At 46.3% G+C, this 20,292-nt stretch overlaps 1 protein-coding gene across 1 annotated transcript in view; it reads left to right on the forward strand.

Moving 5' to 3' along the window:
- Positions 1-745: 745 nt before the first annotated feature.
- Positions 746-20,292, forward strand: part of LOC106541035 (capping protein, Arp2/3 and myosin-I linker protein 3) — a 32,616-nt gene continuing 13,069 nt past the window's right edge. Inside the window, exons 1-10 of the mRNA XM_087715023.1 lie at positions 746-871; positions 2,400-2,513; positions 2,692-2,867; positions 6,804-6,823; positions 7,052-7,179; positions 8,806-8,869; positions 9,522-9,727; positions 10,155-10,229; positions 10,422-10,534; positions 13,791-13,960. Of these exons, the coding sequence (XP_087571149.1) occupies positions 746-871; positions 2,400-2,513; positions 2,692-2,867; positions 6,804-6,823; positions 7,052-7,179; positions 8,806-8,869; positions 9,522-9,727; positions 10,155-10,229; positions 10,422-10,534; positions 13,791-13,960 (1,192 nt within the window). The remainder of the gene's footprint in view (positions 872-2,399; positions 2,514-2,691; positions 2,868-6,803; positions 6,824-7,051; positions 7,180-8,805; positions 8,870-9,521; positions 9,728-10,154; positions 10,230-10,421; positions 10,535-13,790; positions 13,961-20,292) is intronic.

Raw genomic sequence — 20,292 nt, forward strand, 5'->3', positions numbered from 1 at the left:
CTGTCTTCACCACTATCTCTGTTTTCTCATCCCTTCTGCAATTTAGCTGTTTTGTCTTCACCGCTATCTCCGTCTTCTAGCTCCTTCTGCATTTTAGCTGTTTTGTCTTCACCACTATCTCCGTTTTCTTGACCCTTCTTTAATTCAGCTGTTCTGTCTTCATCGCTATCTCCGCCTTCTCCTCCCTTTTTCAATTTAGCCGTTCTGTCTTCACCACTATCTCCGTTTTCTCATCCCTTCTGCAATTTAGCTATTCTGTCTTCACCATTATCTCTGTTTTCTCGACCCTTCTGCAATTTTAGCTGTTTTGTCTTCACCGCTATCTCTGTTTTCTTGACCTTTTCTGCAATTTCAGCTGTTCTCTCTTTACCGCTATCTCCGTCTTCTCGTCCTTCCTCAGATCCAGTGGTGTCTCCTGCGGAACAACCATTCTTCAAAGATCTCCCAAGATCAAGCTTTCCGCCTCCACCAAGGGAATCGTCACCCATAGCGCCGAGCAAGTAAACGTTCCCATCTCCCTGGAGCCACTTCTCCCGTCCATCCTTAACATCTTGGGGAGGGGGGGGAGGGGGGAAAACCTGCAGATGTGACCAAGGCGAATGGCGCAAGACCAGATGGGATTCGGGGGTGACCTGAATACCTCCAGGATCTCTGATGGGTTTGTGGGGACACACATTGGAGGATTTTCAGGTTAAGGGAGGGTTGTCTGAGTTAACAATCTCCTCTCCTGTCCCCTCCTTAGATGATGAGCGGCTTTGCGTGCGAGTTCAGGAGGAGCTACGGGTCCCTGAGGACGTGCTCGGCCGATTCTGTCCAGGAGGAAGTCCTGTATGCCCGGAAGTTGATGAAAGAAGCTAAGAATTCAAGAGCGGTAAGACAAACCATTTGTCCTTCCTTGTCTTACAACCGCTAATTTTTTAAATTATTATTGTTTGATTCATAAACATTTTGAATACAGTGCATTGTCAGGGTATATCATTTACAGGAGAAAATTAAAGAGAATACTGTATTTTTCAGAGTATAAGACGAACCTTTTTCCCTCAAAAAAGAGGGTGAAAATCTGGGTGGGTCTTATACACTGAATACAGAATTTTTGGGCTCCCGAAGCCCCGCCCCTCTTCACCACAATGGCCGTGCATAGCCTTCAGAAGGCTTCTAGAGTGCTTCTGGGGGCTGGGGAGAGCAGAAATGAACAAAAAATGGGCCGTTTTTTGTTTGTTTTGGGGGGGCACCCCCCCAGGAGCACTCTACAAGCCTCCTATAGCCAATTGCGACAAAAAATGGGCCATTTTTGAGAGGTCTGCAGAGTGCAAAACCTTTTTTAAAAAATTTGCCTCTTCAAAATCTTGGTGCATCTTATACTCCCCAAAACACAGTGTGTGTATATATGTATGTATCAGGGGTGGGTTTCAGGCGGTTCGCGGTGGTCCCCGCGAACTGGTTGGTCGGCGAACCCAGAAGTAAGTAACTTCCGGGAACGCCAAAGGGTCCACCCGCCCGCGTTTCTTACCCGGTTTTGACGAGTTCTACGCTTCCACGCATGCGCAGGACGCATACAGCGCCTGGGCAATCCTCCAGGAGCAGCTGGAGCATCGCACAGACGCTAGTACGCATGCGTGCACTGCGCGCGTGCATGAGGACGCCGCCGGCCCCATTCTAACCAAACCGGTTGGAACGGGGCGAGAAACCCACCCCTGATACATACATACATACATACATACATACATACATTTGTTGTATTTGTGCTGATAAATAAATAAAGGGAGACTAGTATAGATCTATTTCAAGCTATTTAGCTCTCATCAGTTAGCCATACCCTTACTGGGATTCGAACCTGAGCTGTATTACGTCTTATGCAGATGTGTTAAACACTAAGCCACAAGGTTCTCCTCCTTTATCAGCTGAGCCAGGGAAATAGGTATGTATTTAGTGTCACAACCCCTGGTATGCCCAAATATGGGAGGAAGCCCACTGCTTCCACTCTCTGTCCATCGGCTCGTCACAAGAGACCATCCAGACAGAAACCCAATATTTTTACTGTTGCCTTTTTGTTACATTTGTTGTATTTGTACTGATAAATAAATAAAGGGAGACTAGTATAGATCTATTTCAAGCTATTTAGCTCTCATCAGCTAGCCATACCCTTACTGGGATTTGAACCTGGGCTATATACATATTAGGCAGACATCTTAGCCATTAGGCCACAGGCTCTTATAATTTATTGACTAAGCTACAAAATGGAAGAGGAACAAGTCAATGAAACAATGATTGTACGGGCAAAAAAAAATTGGTTACACTATAGAATTAGATAAGCTGGCTGGTGACTTCTTGGCGTTGAGGTCTACCCTTCTTAAAGATGCCAAGGTTGAGGCACGCTCTTCATCCTCTCTTTCCTCCAGCTCTTTCCCAGTCTATACGAACTTGGGCACCTCTTGGCCAGTGATGGGCCCGTGCGGCACCGTCTGGAGTCCATGGCCAACGAAGTGGCGAAAGCCGTCGACAAGGAACTGCAGGTGAAGGGAACACCACCGTCCCCTTTCACGCTACGGATGGTGGCGAAATCCTCCTGGTGGGACGTCCTCGGTCTTGGGGGAATTGAGGCGTCTTGTGGTTGTTGCGAGATGACCGTCTTGATCGATCTCCGTTCCCCTCTTTGGCTAACCCTGATTTCGTGGCTTCTCTCTCGGCCAGATGATCTTGGAATCCATGGTGGCCCTCACCCAGGAGTTGTGTCCGCACGCCGTCCAGGCCGCTGAAGAACATCACAAGATGCTGGCCGCTGTTTCGGAGCATCTCACCGTGCCCCGAAACTTTATCCGAGGCGCTTTGCTGGAGCAGGCTGGCCAGGATATCCAAAACAAGCTCAAGTAAGAATTGGGGTGTAGATTTAAAAAAAAAAAGGGGGTGTGGGGGTTCAGGGAGGGATAGTCACAGTGGTGGAGGTGGGTTTCCAGATCAAGGTTGCTGTCGTGACCCCGGGGCACGAGATACGGAGATCACAGAGGAAGCTGGGCGTTCAAACCGCCCCTTGATTGCTCCAAGTTCCCCCAAACGCTCCCACGTTTCTGGCACGTCCAGAGCAAAATGATCACGCATGCACAGACACCCCCTCAAGCAGCCTCAGGCTGCAAAAGATCAGCAAGGGGGGGTTTGGACTAGATGACTCTAACTCTAAGGTACCTTCCAATTCTGTTATTCTGTTATACTTACTTCTCCCTCCTCTTCCTCTTCTCTCCCTCCTTTCTTCCTCCTCCTCCCCATTTCCCCTCCTTTTCCTCCCCCTCCCCCTCCTCTCCCTCCTCTCCTCCTTCTCTTCCCTCCTTTCTTCCTCCTCTCCTTCCCGCTCCTCTTCCTCCTCCCCCTTCTCTTCCCCTCCTCCTTTCTCCCCTCCTCCCCTTCCCCCTCCTCTTCCTCCTTCTCCCTGTTCTTTTATTCATCCCCCTCCTCCCCCATTTCTCTTCCCCTCCTCCTTTCTTCCTCCTCTCCTTCCCCATTCTCTTCCCCTTCTCTTCCCTCTCCTCCTTTCTTCCTCCTCCTCCCCCATTTCCCCTCCTTTTCCTCCCCCTCCCCCTCCTCTCTCCCTCTCTCCCCCTTTTCTTCCTCTCCTCCTTTCTTCCTCCTCCCCTTCCCCATCCTTTTCCTCCTCCTCCCCCTTCTCTTCCCCTCCTCCTTTCTCCCTCCCCCCTTCCCCCTCCTCCTCTTCCTCCTTCTCCCCGTTCTTTTATTCATCCCCCTCCTCCCCCCATTCTCTTCCCCCTCCTCCTTTCCTCCTCCTCCCCCTTTCCCTCCTTTTCCTCCTCCTCCCCCTCCTCTCCCCCTTGTCTCCTCCTCTTCCTCCCTCCCTTTCTTTTCCCCCCTTCCCCATCCTCTTCCTCCTTCTTCCCCTCCCCCCTTCTCTTGCCCTTCCCCTTCCCTCCTTTATTCCTCCTCCTTCCCCCCTTCCACTTCTCCTCCTCTTCCTCCTTCCCCCTCCCCTTCTCTTCCCCACTCATCCACTTCCTCCTCCTCTTCCTCCTTCTCCCTCTCCCCCCCCCTTCTCTTCCCCCCCTCCTTCCCCCCCTCGCCCTCCCCCCTCCTCCTTTCTTCCTCCTGCTCCTCTCTCCATCCTCCTCCTCCTTTTAAGACGAGATCGGACAATCATTTGTATGTAATGGTATAGAGCAGCGATGGGGAAACGTTTTCTTACGGCGTGCCAAGATGGCGGGTGTGCGTGCTATTGCGCATGCGCGCGTGCCCGCACCAATTCAACCCTCGCCGCCCTCCTGCACATGCACGCACAATCCCTCCTCAGGCTTTGGAATCTTTCCCGAAGGCTGGGGAGTGCGAAAACGGCCTCCCTACGGCCCACTGGTGGCCCTCCGGAAGCCGGAAGCAGATCATTCTGGAAGTTCCGGTTGGTCCGTTGGGGCCGTTTTTCACCCTTCCCAGGAGGCTGGGGAGGGTGAAAAACGGCACCAACGGGCCAACCGGAAGTTTGGAAATGATCCGTTTCCGGCTTCCCCTAGAGCCGAGTTGGCGCAGTGGTTAGGGTGCAGTACTGCAGGCCACTTCAGCTGACTGTTATCTGCAGGTTCAGCGGTTCAAATCTCACTGGCTCAAAGGTTGACTCAGCCTTCCATCCCTTCCGAGGTGGGTGAAATGAGGACCCAGACTGTGAGGGCAATATGCTGACCCCTGTAAACCGCTTAGAGAGGACTGAAAGCCCTATGAAGCGGTATAGAAGTCTAACTGCTATTGCTATTGCTATTCCCGGAGGCTGGGGGAGGCTGTCTTCACTCTCCCTAGGCTTCAGGAAAGTCTCCGGAGGCTGGGGAGGTCAAAAAACAGGCCCGAACATCAGATTGGGCTGTTGGGCCTGTTTTTCTACTTCCGCAGCATCCGGAGACTTTCCTGAAGCCTAGGGAGGGCAAAAATGGCCTCCCTCAGCCCTCTGGAAGGGCGAAAATCAGCTGGCTGGCAGGGGGTTGGACTAGAATATAGCAATAGCAATAGCAGTAGACTTATATACCGCTTCATAGGCCTTTCAGGCCTCTCTAAGCGGTTTACAGAGAGTCAGCATATTGCCCCCAACAATCTGGGTCCTCATTTTACCCACCTCGGAAGGATGGAAGGCTGAGTCAACCCTGAGCCGGTGGGATTTGAACCGCTGACCTGCTGATCTAGCAGTAGCCTGCAGTGCTGCATTTAACCACTGCGCCACCTTGGCTCTTTTAGAAGACCTCCAAGGTCCCTTCCAACTCTATGACTCTGTTATTTTTGTTGTTCATCCTCTGATGTTCTTCCACCTGGATTCTCCACCAGTGAGGTGAAGCTCTCGTCGTGACGGTATCTCACCAACACCATTGTGGAGGAACTCCTGGAGGAGTTGTATTACGCTCACAAGAACCTGGTAAGGATGATCTCTAGGGTGTCCCAATGACTCACTCCCCTCCCCCCTCCCGTGTCCCCCGTTTCATTTCATTGATTTGCAGCCGGGTATCTCAGCCGATCAGAGTGACCTTGTTTGAACTTGGAAGCTAAGCAGGGTCGGAGGTGGCTGCTAATTGGATGGGAGACATCCAGAAGTCCCAGTATTGCCAGCAGGCCTCGACATACAACCGTTTGCGGGGTGACCGCTCGAAGTTACAACCACACTGAAAAAGGAGACCGGTGACCAGTTTTCACACTTATGACCGTTGCCGCATCTCGGTGGACCTGTGATCCAAATTAAGATGCTTGGCCATCGGCTCGTATTTATGACGGTCGCCGTGTCCCGGGGGTCACGTGGATCCCCTTTTTACGACCTTCTGACAGTCAACCGCAATGATCCACGTAACAACAGTGGCAAGGAACGTCGTAAAACGGGATAGACTCCCTTCACAAATGTCTCACTTAGCAACATCAATTTTGGGCTCCATTGTGGGTCGTAGCTCAAGGACTGCTGTACTTAACGACCCAAAATGTGTGTTGTGAGCAAGCCTAAGAAATTCGTTCGGTGAGTTTTGCCCCGTTTTATGACCATTCTTGCCACAGTTGTTAAGTAAAGCGCTGCCGTTGTTAAGAACCCGGTTGTTAAGTGAATCTGGCGTCCCTCCCCCAAACTTTGCTTGTCCGAAGGTCGCGAAAGGAAGAACCACACGACCCCGGGACACTGCAACCGTCATAAATATGAAGCAGTTGTCAGGCATCCGAATGTAAATCACACGACCACAAGGATGCCGCAATGGTCATAAGTGTGAAATGCGGTCATAAGTCACTTTTTTTTTTCTGTTGTCACTTCAAACGGCCACCAAACTCTTTTAAGTCAAGGATTATGTTGTAGTATTGATTAGACGCTTATTTAAACCTTTCCAGTAGGAGGCAGTAAAGAGCTACGGGGGGGGGGGGGAAATACAAATCTTTGCTGCCCTCTAGTGGCCACTGGATTTTTTTAAAAAAATTTCAACCCGAACAGAGTCACCTTAACCAACAAGTTATCTCAAGGACTCATCTTCTTCTTCATAATCTCTTGCGGGGTGGAATCAGGGCAACTGAATGGAGCTGAGTATTTACTGGCTGGATGCCTTTCCCTGTTGCCAGTGAGGAGTTTTCTTCAGCAGGTAGATTCTCATTGTGCCCAGAAAGAGAAATATCTGCCTCTACTCAGGATTGAACTCACAGCCTCATCAGTGTGAGGCAAGATATCTACCTCTAGGCCACCGCATCAGCTTTAACCATAGGATCATCATCTTTTAACAACCCCGTAATCCCTTGCGGGGTGGAGTCGGGGCACTGAATGGAACTAGCAGAGTGTTTACTGGCCGGATGCCTTTCCCTGTTGCCAGTGAGGAGTTTTCTTCAGCAGGTAGATTCTCATGTTGCCCAGAAAGAGAAATATCTGCCTCTACCTAGGATTGAACTCACAGCCTCATCAGTGTGAGGCGAGAGCTCCCCCTCTAGGCCACCGCACCCCTCGGGTTCCCTCGTTTTATTTTGGATCCCCCTGTGTTCAGCTCCGGTACTGCAGATCCGTTCTCGGGGATAATTGCAAGCTGACCGCTTCCGTCTTCCCTCTCCCCTGTGTCTCTCTCAGCCCAGCACATCACTCATCTCCACCGGCTTTCGGAGAGCCAGGATAACCTCATCCTTCCCGAACATCTGGGGAAACCCCAACTCCAGGCCCCGAAAGATTTCACCGACCACGAACTCGATTCCAACATCGTAAGTGGATCCGGGCGGTATTGCAGGCGAAGGGCCTGATTTTGCAAATTCCTGCCTTGTGTAGAGTGACGGCACGACCAACATCGGCTTATTGTTAAACAAACGATCGCTTAAATTGGAGATTGTTGTGTGCAATGTAATCCTAGGCTGCATCAACAGAGGGATAGAATCAAGATCAGATGAAGGGTTAATACCACCTTATAAGGCCTTGGTAAGGCCACACTTGGAATACGGCATCCAGTTTTGGTCTCCACGGTGTAGAAAAGATGTGGAGACTCTAGAAAGAGTGCAGAGAAGAGCAACAAAGAGGATTAGGGGACTGGAGACTAAAACATAGGAAGAACGGTTGCAGGAACTGGGGATGTCTAGTTTAATGAAAAGAAGGACCAGGGGAGACAGGATAGCAGTCTTCCAATATCTCAGAGGCTGCCACAAAGAAGAGGGAGTCAAACTATTCTCCAAGGCACCTGAGGGTAGAACAAGAAGCAATGGATGGAAACTATTCCATTCTATTCTATTCTACTCTATATTCTCTTCCCTTCTTTTCTTTTCTATTCTATTCTATTCTATTCTATTCTCTATTCCATTCCATTCTATTCAATTCTATTCTATTCTATTCCATTCCATTCTATATTATCTTCTTTTCTATTCTATTCTATTCTCTATTCTATTCCATTCCATTCCATTCCATTCCATTCTATTCTATTCTATATTCTCTTCTTTTCTATTCAATTCTATTCTCTATTCTATTCCATTCTATTCCATTCCATTCCATTCCATTCTATTCTATTCTATTCTATATTTTCTTTTCTATTCAATTCTATTCTACTCTCTATTCTATTCCATTCCATTCCATTCTATTCTATTCTATTCTATTCTATTCTATATTCTCTTCTTTTTTATTCTCTTCTATTCTCTTCTATCTCTTCTATTCTCTATTCTATTCCATTCCCATTCCATTCCATTCTATTCTATTCTATTCTATTCTATTCTATTCTATTCTATTCTATTCTATATTCTCTTCTTTTTTATTCTCTTCTATTCTCTATTCTATTCCATTCCATTCCATTCTATTCTATTCTATTCCATTCCATTCCATTCTATTCTATTCTATTCTATTCTATTCTATTCTATATTCTCTTCTTTTTTATTCTCTTCTATTCTCTTCTATTTCCTAACAGTGGGGACAATTAACCAGTGGAACAGTTTGCCACACCCATAATTAAATGCCCACCCCATGTTGTGCATTCTTGGAGCCTGGGGAGGGCGAAAACAGCCTCCCCGCCCCAGGCCCTCCAGAGGCAGGAAACAGCACGTTTCCCGACTTCCGCTGGGTCCATTTTTCGCCCTTCGCAGCCTTCAGGAGACTTTCTTAGAGCCTGGGGAGGGCAAAAACGGCCCCTCCCACCCCACCGGAGGCCCTCTGGAGGCCAGAAACAGCCCGTTTCCTGACTTCAGGTGGGGGCCGGTAGGTTCCTTCGACTTCCGGACGAAAAATGGCCCAACAGGCCTATCGGTAATCGGGAAACGGACCGTTTCCAGCCTCTAAAGGGCCTCCGGGGTGGGTTGGACTAGAAGATCTCTGAGGTCCCTTCCAACTCTACTATTCTATGTTCTCTCCTGCAGGACACCATGGCTATCAAGAGACAGAAGAACTGCCGCAGGATCCGGCCCGCTTCTGCCTTCATTAGTGAGTGCAACCACGATTTTTCTAGCTGCTCTTCTTAAATCCATAGAGGCAGTCCTCGAGTTACGACCATTCATGTAGCGATCAAAGTTACGACTGGACGATTTTTCGCACTCGTGACCCTTGCAGCGTTCCCCGTGGTCATGTCATCACAATTCAGACCTTTCGTAACTGGGTCACATTTATGACGGTCCCAGGTCGCAGGGTTACGTGATTCCCTTGTGCGACCTTCCGACAAGTGAAGCCAATGGGGAAAACTGATCCACTTAACAACCATGTGACTCACTTATCAAATGTGGTGATTCCCTTAACAACGGTGGCAAGGAAGGCCTCAAAACGGGGGAGAAACTCAGTTAACGCACGTTTCGCTTAGCGAAACGCAAATTTGCCGGCTCCGTTGTGGTCGTAAGTCGAGGACTGCCTGCATGCATGCAATGAAAAAGGCGTGTCGACTTTGAAACTGGGTTTAATTTGAGCGCAAAATCACCTGTTCGCCTACCTAAAAGTTTTCTTTTGGGGCAAAAAAAATAATTGACCCAAAACCGCCAGTTGGATATTCTTTCCGTGAGATTCACGGAACAACCGTCGTAAAATCGAATCCAGTCCGACGGTGCCTCGACGGCAACGACATGACGACGTCTCTCCATTTTTGTAGGTGGATCGGAGCAGGAGAGCGACCTCACAGCCGCTAATATGAACTCCCCACTCGGATGGATCTCCCTGGTTGGCAACGCACCGTATTCCTATTCGCACAGCGCCTCCTTCGACGGGCTTTTCGAACTGCCCACGGAAGGGAGTCGGCTCGAACACCGGACGTGTAGCAGGCCTCGGCCACCTCGCTCGACTCGGTTCCGCTCCAGCGTACGTAGCTTTGTCCAAAAGATCAGTTTCCTTTTTCCCAACCCTTTTTTTTTTTAAACCGATCCGTTCCTCTTCTCGTTCTTCACGAGCCGTTTCATCCCTCGCTCCGGCTTTTCGGGAATCCGGATGTTTTTCAAAGACAATTGTGGACAGTGGCAAGAAAGGTTGTAAAAGGGGACAAAAACTCGCTTCACAACGGTTTTCGCTGTGCAGCAGAAATTTGGCCCTCAACGAAATCGAGTTTGACACCACCCCTGTGTCAGGGATCTGACAGATGCCCTAATTAAATCATGAGCCTCGAGCCAAGCTTCAAAAGAAATCCAGTTATTTATTAGGAGCAGCATGTCGGCTTGTGCACAAGTGAAGCCAACTCTGACCCCACGTAATTTACAGCCCGATTATGACCCTGTTTCCCCCGCTCCCCCAGGGTGTGTCACAAATCACATTTTCCAATGGAGTACTTTCTCAGGCTATAGAGATCACGCCTCTCCGGCTGCTGCGGGTAACCGGGGAGACAGCCTTGGGAAAGATATGCCTGGAATGCGCTTCTGTTTGTGACTGCCGTGCGGCTTCATCAGATTCCCATCCCCCTTGCCTATGGCAACTCGAGAGCAGGCCAGGGATGCTTTGCGAGTTGACACCCTGAGAAGAATGGGAAGAATGAACAGATCCTGGTGCTTTTCTTCTCTTTCAGAACCGAATTTTTCGTTCCCTGGAATCCCGAGAACAGGAGAATGGGTTGGGGCCCAGACTGGATGAAGGTCTCGAGGAGTTTTTTAACCGCAGAGTTCTGAGCAACACCATCAGGTGAGCTGGGGGAGGTTCTCCGTAGGGCGGGGTTGACGTCACTCAATTAGGCAAGGAAAACCGGAATGCGCGTAGGCATTAGAACAGGTGGTACCTGACTCAATAGAAGGGAGGGCGAGAGGGAACTTCGATCCTAGGTAGAGGCAGATATTTCTCTCTCCGGGCACAATGAGATTATATCTGCTGAATAAAACTCCGCACTGGTGACAGGATAGGCGTCTGGCCAGTAAACACAGCTCCATTCAGTTGCACAGACTCCACCCCGCAAAGGATTATGGGGACAATAAGAGAAGATAATAATAATAAGTACAGAGTAGGTGAGACCTGGCTCAAATGCTGTAACTGTGAGAGGATTAACCCTTACCCCCCTCCTTTCTTCCTCCTTCTCCCCACTTACACTTCCTCTTCCTCCTCCTTCCCACATCCCCTCCTCCTCCTCCTTTCTTCTTCTTCCTCCTCCCTCCCTTCCACTTCCTCCCCCTCCCCCCTTCCACTTTCTTCTCCCCTTTCTACTTCCTTCACCTCCTCCTTCTCCCCTCCTCTCCTCCTCTCCCTTCTCCTCCCCCTTCCACTTCCTCTTTTTCCTCCTGTCCTCCTCCCCTTCTCTTCCCCCTCCTCCTCCTTTCTTTCTCCCCCTCCCACTTCCTCTTCTTCCTCCTCCTCCTCCCATTTCCCCTCCTCCTTGTTCTACTCCTCCTTTCTTCTTCTTCTTCCTCCTCCTCCATCCCTCCTACCTCGTCCTCCTCCTTCCCCCCTTCCACTTTCTCCTCCCCCTTCCTCCCCTCCTCTCTTCCTCCCCCACCCCCTTTCACTTCCTCCACCTCTTCCTCCTCCTTCTTCCCTCCCCTTCTCCTCCCCCTTTCTCCTTCTTCTTCTCCCTTCCGTTCCTCCTCCCCCTTCCATTTCCCCTCGTCCTCGTTCTACTCCTCCTTTCTTCTTCTTCTTCCTCCTCCCTCCCACCTCCTCTTCATCCTCCTTCCCCCCTTCCACTTCCTCCTCCCCTTTCTTCCCTCCTCTCTTCCTCCCCCTCTACCTCCTCCTTCTTCCCTCCCCTTCTCCTCCCAAAACTCGAGGAACTTTCTATCCCATGTGGTGGAGGTGTCCGGAAACTCAAAAACATTGGATGAAAATTTGGAAATGGATACAACAAATGACAGCGGGGAAAATAGAATGCAAACCAGGACTCTTTCTGCTGGGAATAACCAAGGGGAAATATAGAAAGAAAATTAAATACATACTAATACTGGACATCTTCCGACTACAGCTAGAATAGCGTTTGCCCGACGTTGGGAACGAAGTAACATTCCCCCAGAGGAATTAGAGGAATGAGAGCCGAGGTGGCGCAGTGGTTAAATGCAGCACTGCAGGCTACTTCAGCTGACTGCAGTTCTGCAGCTCGGCAGTTCAAATCTCACCGGCTCAAGGGTTGACTCAGCCTTCCATCCTTCCGAGGCGGGTAAAATGAGGACCCGGATTGTTGTTGGGGGCGGATATGCTGACTCTGTAAACCACTTAGAGAGGGCTGAAAGCCCTATGAAGCGGTATATAAGTCTAACTGCTATTGCTATTGCTAGTGATTCAGAAAATGTTGGATGGTGCAGAAATGGACAAGTTAACGCTAAAGGACGAAGACAAGCATGAATATTAGGAAATTTGGGTCAAATTATCCCTGAAATTAAAAGATAAAGAAGAGTCGGAATATTATGAAATTTGGTACAATTGGTACAAATGGCTGCAAAACAGGAACAAAATTAATTAAGCCAAAAAACAATATGTATAAATATATATAGAACTGTCTATAAAGTGTGTATCTATAGAAGTGAAATATTATATACACGTACGGGTATGATGACATAACAATGTTGATGTAACGACTGTAAGGTGTTGTAGAAGGGAAAAAATAATTTTAAAAAATCTGTCAAAAAAAAGAAAAGAAATTTGGGATAATTGGTACAAATGGTTGCAAAACAGGAATAAAATTAATTCCACCGAGAAACAATAGAGAAATGTACAGAACTGTAGATCAACGTATATAAATATAGAAGTGAGATAAGATTGATATGACATTGAAGTGATGATTGTAAGATGTTATGGAAGGAAAAAACAATACAAAATCTGCAATAATAATAATAATAATAATAATAATAATAATAATAATAAGAAGAAGAAGAAGAAGAAGAAGAAGAATAAGAATAAGAATTTGTGCGCAAGAACAAGCTATCTGCACAAATGCCATTAAGGCCAAAATCGAAAAATCCTCCGATGATGCCAAATGCAGACTTTGCAAAGACGCTGATGAAACTGTTGATCACATACTCAGCTGCTGTAAAAAAATCGCGCAGACTGATTATAAATTGCGGCACAATTCAGTAGCACAAATGATCCATTGGAATTTGTGCAAAAATTATAATATTAAAACAGCAACAAACTGGTGGGAACATCAGCCTGAAAAAGTCACCGAAAATCAGATGGTCAAGATCTTGTGGGATTTCCGTATACAAACGGACAAAATACTGGCGCATAATACACCAGACATCACACTGGTTGAGAAAAATAAGGTCACAATCATAGACATCGCAATACCAGGTGATAGCAGGGTCGACGAGAAGGAACGTGAAAAAAATCGCAAGATACCAGGACTTAAAAATTGAAATTCAACGACTATGGCACAAACCAGCAGTGGTAATTCCAGTGGTGATTGGCACACTGGGTGCTATTCCAAAAGCACTGGAATTACATTTAAAACAGTTAAAAATTGACAAAATCACCATCAGTCAAATGCAAAAAGCCGCACTGCTTGGATCTACACGCATATTACAAAAATACGTTACAACGTCCTAGGCCCCTGGGTGGGGCCCGACTAGTAACCAATGCCAAATCCGGTGAAACAACTGGCCGCTGTGATACAATTGTATAATAATAATAATAATAAGGACCCTGGCGAGAAAGGTTGTAAGACAGGGGCACAAATTCACTGAACCCCTGTCTTGCTTAGCGATAGAAATGTCGGGCTCCATGGTCACCGTAGGTCAGGGACCATCAATACCAGTGGTGGGTTCCTGTCCGGTTTACTACTGCTTCGCAGAAAAATTTACCGGTCCCAGCAACCCAGGCCGGAAAACCACAACTGTTTCGGCTGAACCGGTCCGAACCGGTGGGAACCAACCTCCGGCCTATAGATCTTAACGTTTCTTTCCCTTCTGTCTTCCCAAACCACGTCCCGCTATCTTAGTTCCGCCGTTTCTTTCCTGCGCAGCTATCCTCGGATCTCGGAGAGCTGTGCCGTACAGCCGGGACTGTCCGATTCCCTCCCACTGCTTCAAAGGAAGAGGAAAAAGGGGCTCTTCCATTTTCGGCGATACCGCAGCATCAAGGGAGAGCGGGACCCCGACGACCTGCCCCCCAATCCTCCCCCGCCACCGCTGGGTGGGGAGGAACCGAAAGCTCCGATCTATTCCGTCGCCCAGGAGAAAGAGTGGAAATTGGACCAGGATATCGCAGGGGGCTCCATGCCCCTTCCAGGGATGGCGGTGGTGGGAGCGCCCGGAAGCGGGGTGAAAGGCCTCCCGGGCCGTTCCAAACAGGTGAGGAAATTTACTTCCGGGTGGGGGAAAGAGCCGGGACTTGGTAGGTTACACCCAGGCAGGGGGGGAAAACACCAAAGATATAAGTACAGAGAGTAGGAGTGTATAGTATAGTCTTTATTGTCATTGTACAAAATAAACACAATGAAATTGGTTAATGGTGCGGTGGCCTAGAGGGGGAGCTCTCGCCTCACAATCAGGGGGCTGTGAGTTCAATCCTAGGTAGAGGCAGATACTTTTCTCTCTCTTGGCACAAGGAGAAATCTATCTGCTGAACACAAGTCCTCATTGGCAACAGGAAGGGCATCTGGCCGGTAAACCTCGGCTCCATTCAGTTGTCCACCTACAAGGGATGACGGGGGTCATTAAAAGAAGATAGTGATAAGTAGAGGAGGCAAGAGATAGCTCAAAAACAATAACTGGGAGAGGGATCTTGGAGTCCTAGTGGACAAGCATTTAAATAGGAGCCAGCCGTGTGCAGCAGCTGCCAAAAAAGCCAACACAGTTCTAGGCTGCATCAACAGAGGGAGAGAATCAAGATCACGGGAAGGGTTAATACCACTTTATAAGGCCTTGGTAAGGCCACACTAGGGCACTTAGGGCAGCTAAAAGATCACATATAGCCTCCCTGGTTGCGTCCGCTGAGTCCCGTCCAGCCGCCCTGTTTAGGATAACCCGCTCCCTGTTGAACAAAAGGGAGGCGGGGGAACCCTTGCAGGGCAGAGCTGAAGAATATGCCCAATTCTTAGCGGACAAAATTGCTCGGTTTCGGACGGACTTGGACTCCACACCTGCAGTTCCAGCCGAGACTCAGAGGGACCAAGTTCAACAGCTCTGGGTTGAGTTTCAGGAGGTTACCCCCGGGGATGTGGACAAGGCCATGAGAGCTGTGAGTTCCTCCACCTGTGCTTTGGATCCGTGTCCCTCATGGCTGGTTTCTAACTGCAGTGAGGTGACACGAGGCTGGATCCAGGCGGTAGTAACCGCCTCCCTTCGGGAGGGGAACTTCCCCGCCGCACTGAAGGCGGCGGTGGTGAGACCCCTCCTGAAGAAGTCATCCCTTGATCCAGCTGTCCTTAATAACTACCGCCCGGTCTCCAACCTCCCCTTTCTGGGGAAGGTTGTTGAGAAGGTGGTGGCCTTCCAGCTCCAACGGTCCTTGGAGGAAGCAGACTATCTAGACCCCTTCCAGTCAGGCTTCAGACCCGGTTACAGCACTGAAACCGCCTTGGTCGCATTGATGGATGATCTCTGGAGAGCCAGAGATGAAGGACATCCCTCCATCCTGGTCCTCCTTGACCTCTCAGCGGCTTTCGATACCATCGACCATGGTATCCTTCTGCGAAGACTGCGGGAGGTGGGAGTGGGAGGCACCGTGTTACGGTGGTTCTCCTCCTACCTCTCGGACAGGTCGCAGTCGGTGTTAGTAGGAGGGCAGAGATCGTCCCCAAGGCCCCTAAAATATGGGGTGCCGCAGGGTTCGGTCTTATCCCCCCTACTATTTAACATTTACATGAAACCGCTGGGAGAGATCATCCGTAGGCACGGGATTAGATACCATCAATATGCGGACGATACTCAATTGTATCTGTCCGCCCCGTGCCAAATCAATGAAGCGGTTGACGTAATGGACCGGGGACTCGAAGCCGTCATGGACTGGATGAGGATTAACAAGCTTGTGCTCAACCCAGAAAAGACCGAGTGGCTGTTGTGTTTTCCTCCCAAAAATTCGGCCATTAATCCAACACTCAGGCTGGGGGGTCAAATTCTACACCCCTCAGAGAGGGTTCGCAACTTGGGAGTCCTCCTGGATCCACAGCTGTCATTCGACCATCATATAGCAGCTGTGACCAGGGGGGCATTCGCCCAGGTACGCCTGGTGCGCCAGTTGCGACCCTACCTGAACCGGGAGGCTCTCACAACAGTCACTCGGGCCCTCGTGATCTCTAGGCTGGAATACTGCAATGTGCTCTACATGGGGCTGCCCTTGAGGAACATCCGGCGACTTCAGCTAGTACAGAACGCAGCCGCGCGAGTGATCGCGGGTGCACCCCGATTCACCCGCATTACACCTATCCTCCGCGAGCTGCGCTGGCTACCTGTCGATCTCCGGATGCGCTTCAAGGTGCTATTGACCACCCATAAAGCCCTACATGGCAGTGGATCTGGATACTTGAGAGACCGCCTTCTGCCAATTACCTCCCTACGGCCTATAAGATCTCATAGGTTGGGCCTCCTCCGCATCCCATCGGCCAGCCAATGTCGGCTGGCAACCACAAGGAGGAGGGCCTTCTCAGTAGCGGCCCCGACCCTTTGGAACGAACTCCCCGTAGAGATCCGTACCCTCACCACCGTCCAGGCCTTCCGCACAGCCTTGAAGAACTGGCTCGCCCGTCAGGCCTGGGGATAAGGACCATTACCCCGCCCGAATGTTGTATGCATGTTGCGTATTATTTTATTATGTGTTGTCGTCTTAGTACTGTATTGTATTGTATTCCCCTCTCCCTGGTTTCTGTGAGCCGCCCTGAGTCCCCTCAGGGAAAAGGGCGGCCTACAAATAAAATCAATTCCAATTCCAATTCCACACTTGGAATACGGCATTCAGTTTTGGTCGCCACGATGTAGAAAAGATGTAGAGACTCTGGAAAGAGTGCAGAGAAGAGCAACCAAGAGGATTAGGGGACTGGTGGCTAAAACATACGAAGAACGGTTGCAGGAACTGGGGATGTCTAGTTTAATGAAAAGAAGGACCAGGGGAGACATGATAGCAGTCTTGCAATATCTCAGGGGTTGCCCCAAAGAAGAGGGAGTCAAACTATTCTCCAAGGCACCCGAAGGCAGAACAAGAAGCAATGGGTGGAAACTAATCAAGGTGAGAAGCAACTTAGAAGTAAGGAGAAATTTCCTGACAGTTAGAACAATTAACCGGTGGAACAGAAATTGCCTCCAGAAGTTGTGAATGCCCCAACACTGGAAGTCTTTAAGAAGATATTGGAGAGCCATTTGTCTGGAACAGTGTAGGGTTTCCTGCCTAGGCAGAAGTTTGGACTAGAAGACCTCCAAGGTCCCTTCCAACTCTGCTCTTGTATTCTATTCTATTCTATTCTATTCTATTCTATTCTATTCTATTCTATTCTGAATTCTATTTCATTCCATTGCATTCTATTCTGATTTCTATTCCTTTCCATTGCATTCTATTCTATTCTATTCTATTCTGAATTCTATTCCATTCCATTCTATTCTATTCTATTCTATTCTATTCTGAATTCTATTCCATTGCATTCTATTCTATTCTATTCTATTCTACTCTGAATTCTTTTCCATTCCATTCCATTGCATTCTATTCTATTCTATCCTATTCTGAATTCTATTCCATTCCATTGCATTCTATTCTATTCCATTCCATTGCATTCTATTCTATTCTATTCCATTGCATTGCATTCTATTCTATTCTATTCTATTCTATTCTGAATTCTATTCCATTCCATTGCATTCTATTCTATTCTATTCTATTCTATTCTGAATTCTATTCCATTCCATTGCATTCTATTCTATTCCATTCCATTGCATTCTATTCTATTCTGAATTCTATTCCATTCCATTCCATTGTATTCTATTCTATTCTATTCTATTCTATTCTGAATTCTATTCCATTCCATTGCATTCTATTCTATTCTATTCTATTCTATTCTACTCTGAATTCTTTTCCATTCCATTCCATTGCATTCTATTCTATTCTATCCTATTCTGAATTCTATTCCATTCCATTGCATTCTATTCTATTCCATTCCATTGCATTCTATTCTATTCCATTGCATTGCATTCTATTCTATTCCATTCCATTGCATTCTATTCTATTCTATTCTATTCTATTCTGAATTCTATTCCATTCCATTCCATTGCATTCTATTCTATTCTATTCTATTCTATTCTGAATTCTATTCCATTCCATTGCATTCTATTCTATTCCATTCCATTGCATTCTATTCTATTCTGAATTCTATTCCATTCCATTCCATTGTATTCTATTCTATTCTATTCTATTCTGAATTCTATTCCATTCCATTGCATTCTATTCTATTCTATTCTATTCTACTCTGAATTCTTTTCCATTCCATTCCATTGCATTCTATTCTATTCTATCCTATTCTGAATTCTATTCCATTCCATTGCATTCTATTCTATTCCATTCCATTGCATTCTATTCTATTCCATTGCATTGCATTCTATTCTATTCTATTCTATTCTGAATTCTATTCCATTCCATTGCATTGCATTCTATTCTATTCTATTCTGAATTATATTCCATTCCATTGCATTCTATTCTATTCTATTCCATTCCATTGCATTCTATTCTATTCTGAATTCTATTCCATTCCATTGCATTCTATTCTATTCTATTCTACTCTGAATTCTTTTCCATTCCATTCTATTCTATTCTGAATTCTTTTCCATTCCATTGCATTCTATTCTATTCCATTCCATTGCATTCTATTCTATTCCATTGCATTGCATTCTATTCTATTCCATTCCATTGCATTCTATTCTATTCTGAATTCTATTCCATTCCATTCCATTGTATTCTATTCTATTCTGAATTCTATTCCATTCCATTGCATTCTATTCTATTCTATTCTATTCTACTCTGAATTCTTTTCCATTCCATTCCATTGCATTCTATTCTATTCTATCCTATTCTGAATTCTATTCCATTCCATTGCATTCTATTCTATTCCATTCCATTGCATTCTATTCTATTCCATTGCATTGCATTCTATTCTATTCTATTCTATTCTGAATTCTATTCCATTCCATTGCATTGCATTCTATTCTATTCTATTCTGAATTATATTCCATTCCATTGCATTCTATTCTATTCTATTCCATTCCATTGCATTCTATTCTATTCTGAATTCTATTCCATTCCATTGCATTCTATTCTATTCTATTCTACTCTGAATTCTTTTCCATTCCATTCTATTCTATTCTGAATTCTTTTCCATTCCATTGCATTCTATTCTATTCCATTCCATTGCATTCTATTCTATTCCATTGCATTGCATTCTATTCTATTCCATTCCATTGCATTCTATTCTATTCTATTCTATTCTATTCTATTCTGAATTCTTTTCCATTCCATTCCATTGCATTCTATTCTATTCTATCCTATTCTGAATTCTATTCCATTCCATTGCATTCTATTCTATTCCATTCCATTGCATTCTATTCTATTCCATTGCATTGCATTCTATTCTATTCTATTCTATTCTGAATTCTATTCCATTCCATTGCATTGCATTCTATTCTATTCTATTCTGAATTATATTCCATTCCATTGCATTCTATTCTATTCTATTCCATTCCATTGCATTCTATTCTATTCTGAATTCTATTCCATTCCATTGCATTCTATTCTATTCTATTCTACTCTGAATTCTTTTCCATTCCATTCTATTCTATTCTGAATTCTTTTCCATTCCATTGCATTCTATTCTATTCCATTCCATTGCATTCTATTCTATTCCATTGCATTGCATTCTATTCTATTCCATTCCATTGCATTCTATTCTATTCTATTCTATTCTACTCTGAATTCTTTTCCATTCCATTCCATTGCATTCTATTCTATTCTATCCTATTCTGAATTCTATTCCATTCCATTGCATTCTATTCTATTCCATTCCATTGCATTCTATTCTATTCCATTGCATTGCATTCTATTCTATTCTATTCTATTCTGAATTCTATTCCATTCCATTGCATTGCATTCTATTCTATTCTATTCTGAATTATATTCCATTCCATTGCATTCTATTCTATTCTATTCCATTCCATTGCATTCTATTCTATTCTGAATTCTATTCCATTCCATTGCATTCTATTCTATTCTATTCTACTCTGAATTCTTTTCCATTCCATTCTATTCTATTCTGAATTCTTTTCCATTCCATTGCATTCTATTCTATTCCATTCCATTGCATTCTATTCTATTCCATTGCATTGCATTCTATTCTATTCCATTCCATTGCATTCTATTCTATTCTATTCTATTCTATTCTGAATTCTATTCCATTCCATTCCATTGCATTCTATTCTATTCTATTCTATTCTATTCTATTCTGAATTCTATTCCATTCCATTGCATTCTATTCTATTCCATTCCATTGCATTCTA

This window comes from Thamnophis sirtalis, unplaced genomic scaffold (assembly GCF_051295495.1).
Source record: "Thamnophis sirtalis isolate CommonGarterSnake01/CBP01778 unplaced genomic scaffold, rThaSir2_p1.2 scaffold_4, whole genome shotgun sequence".
Lineage (NCBI taxonomy): Eukaryota > Metazoa > Chordata > Lepidosauria > Squamata > Natricidae > Thamnophis > Thamnophis sirtalis.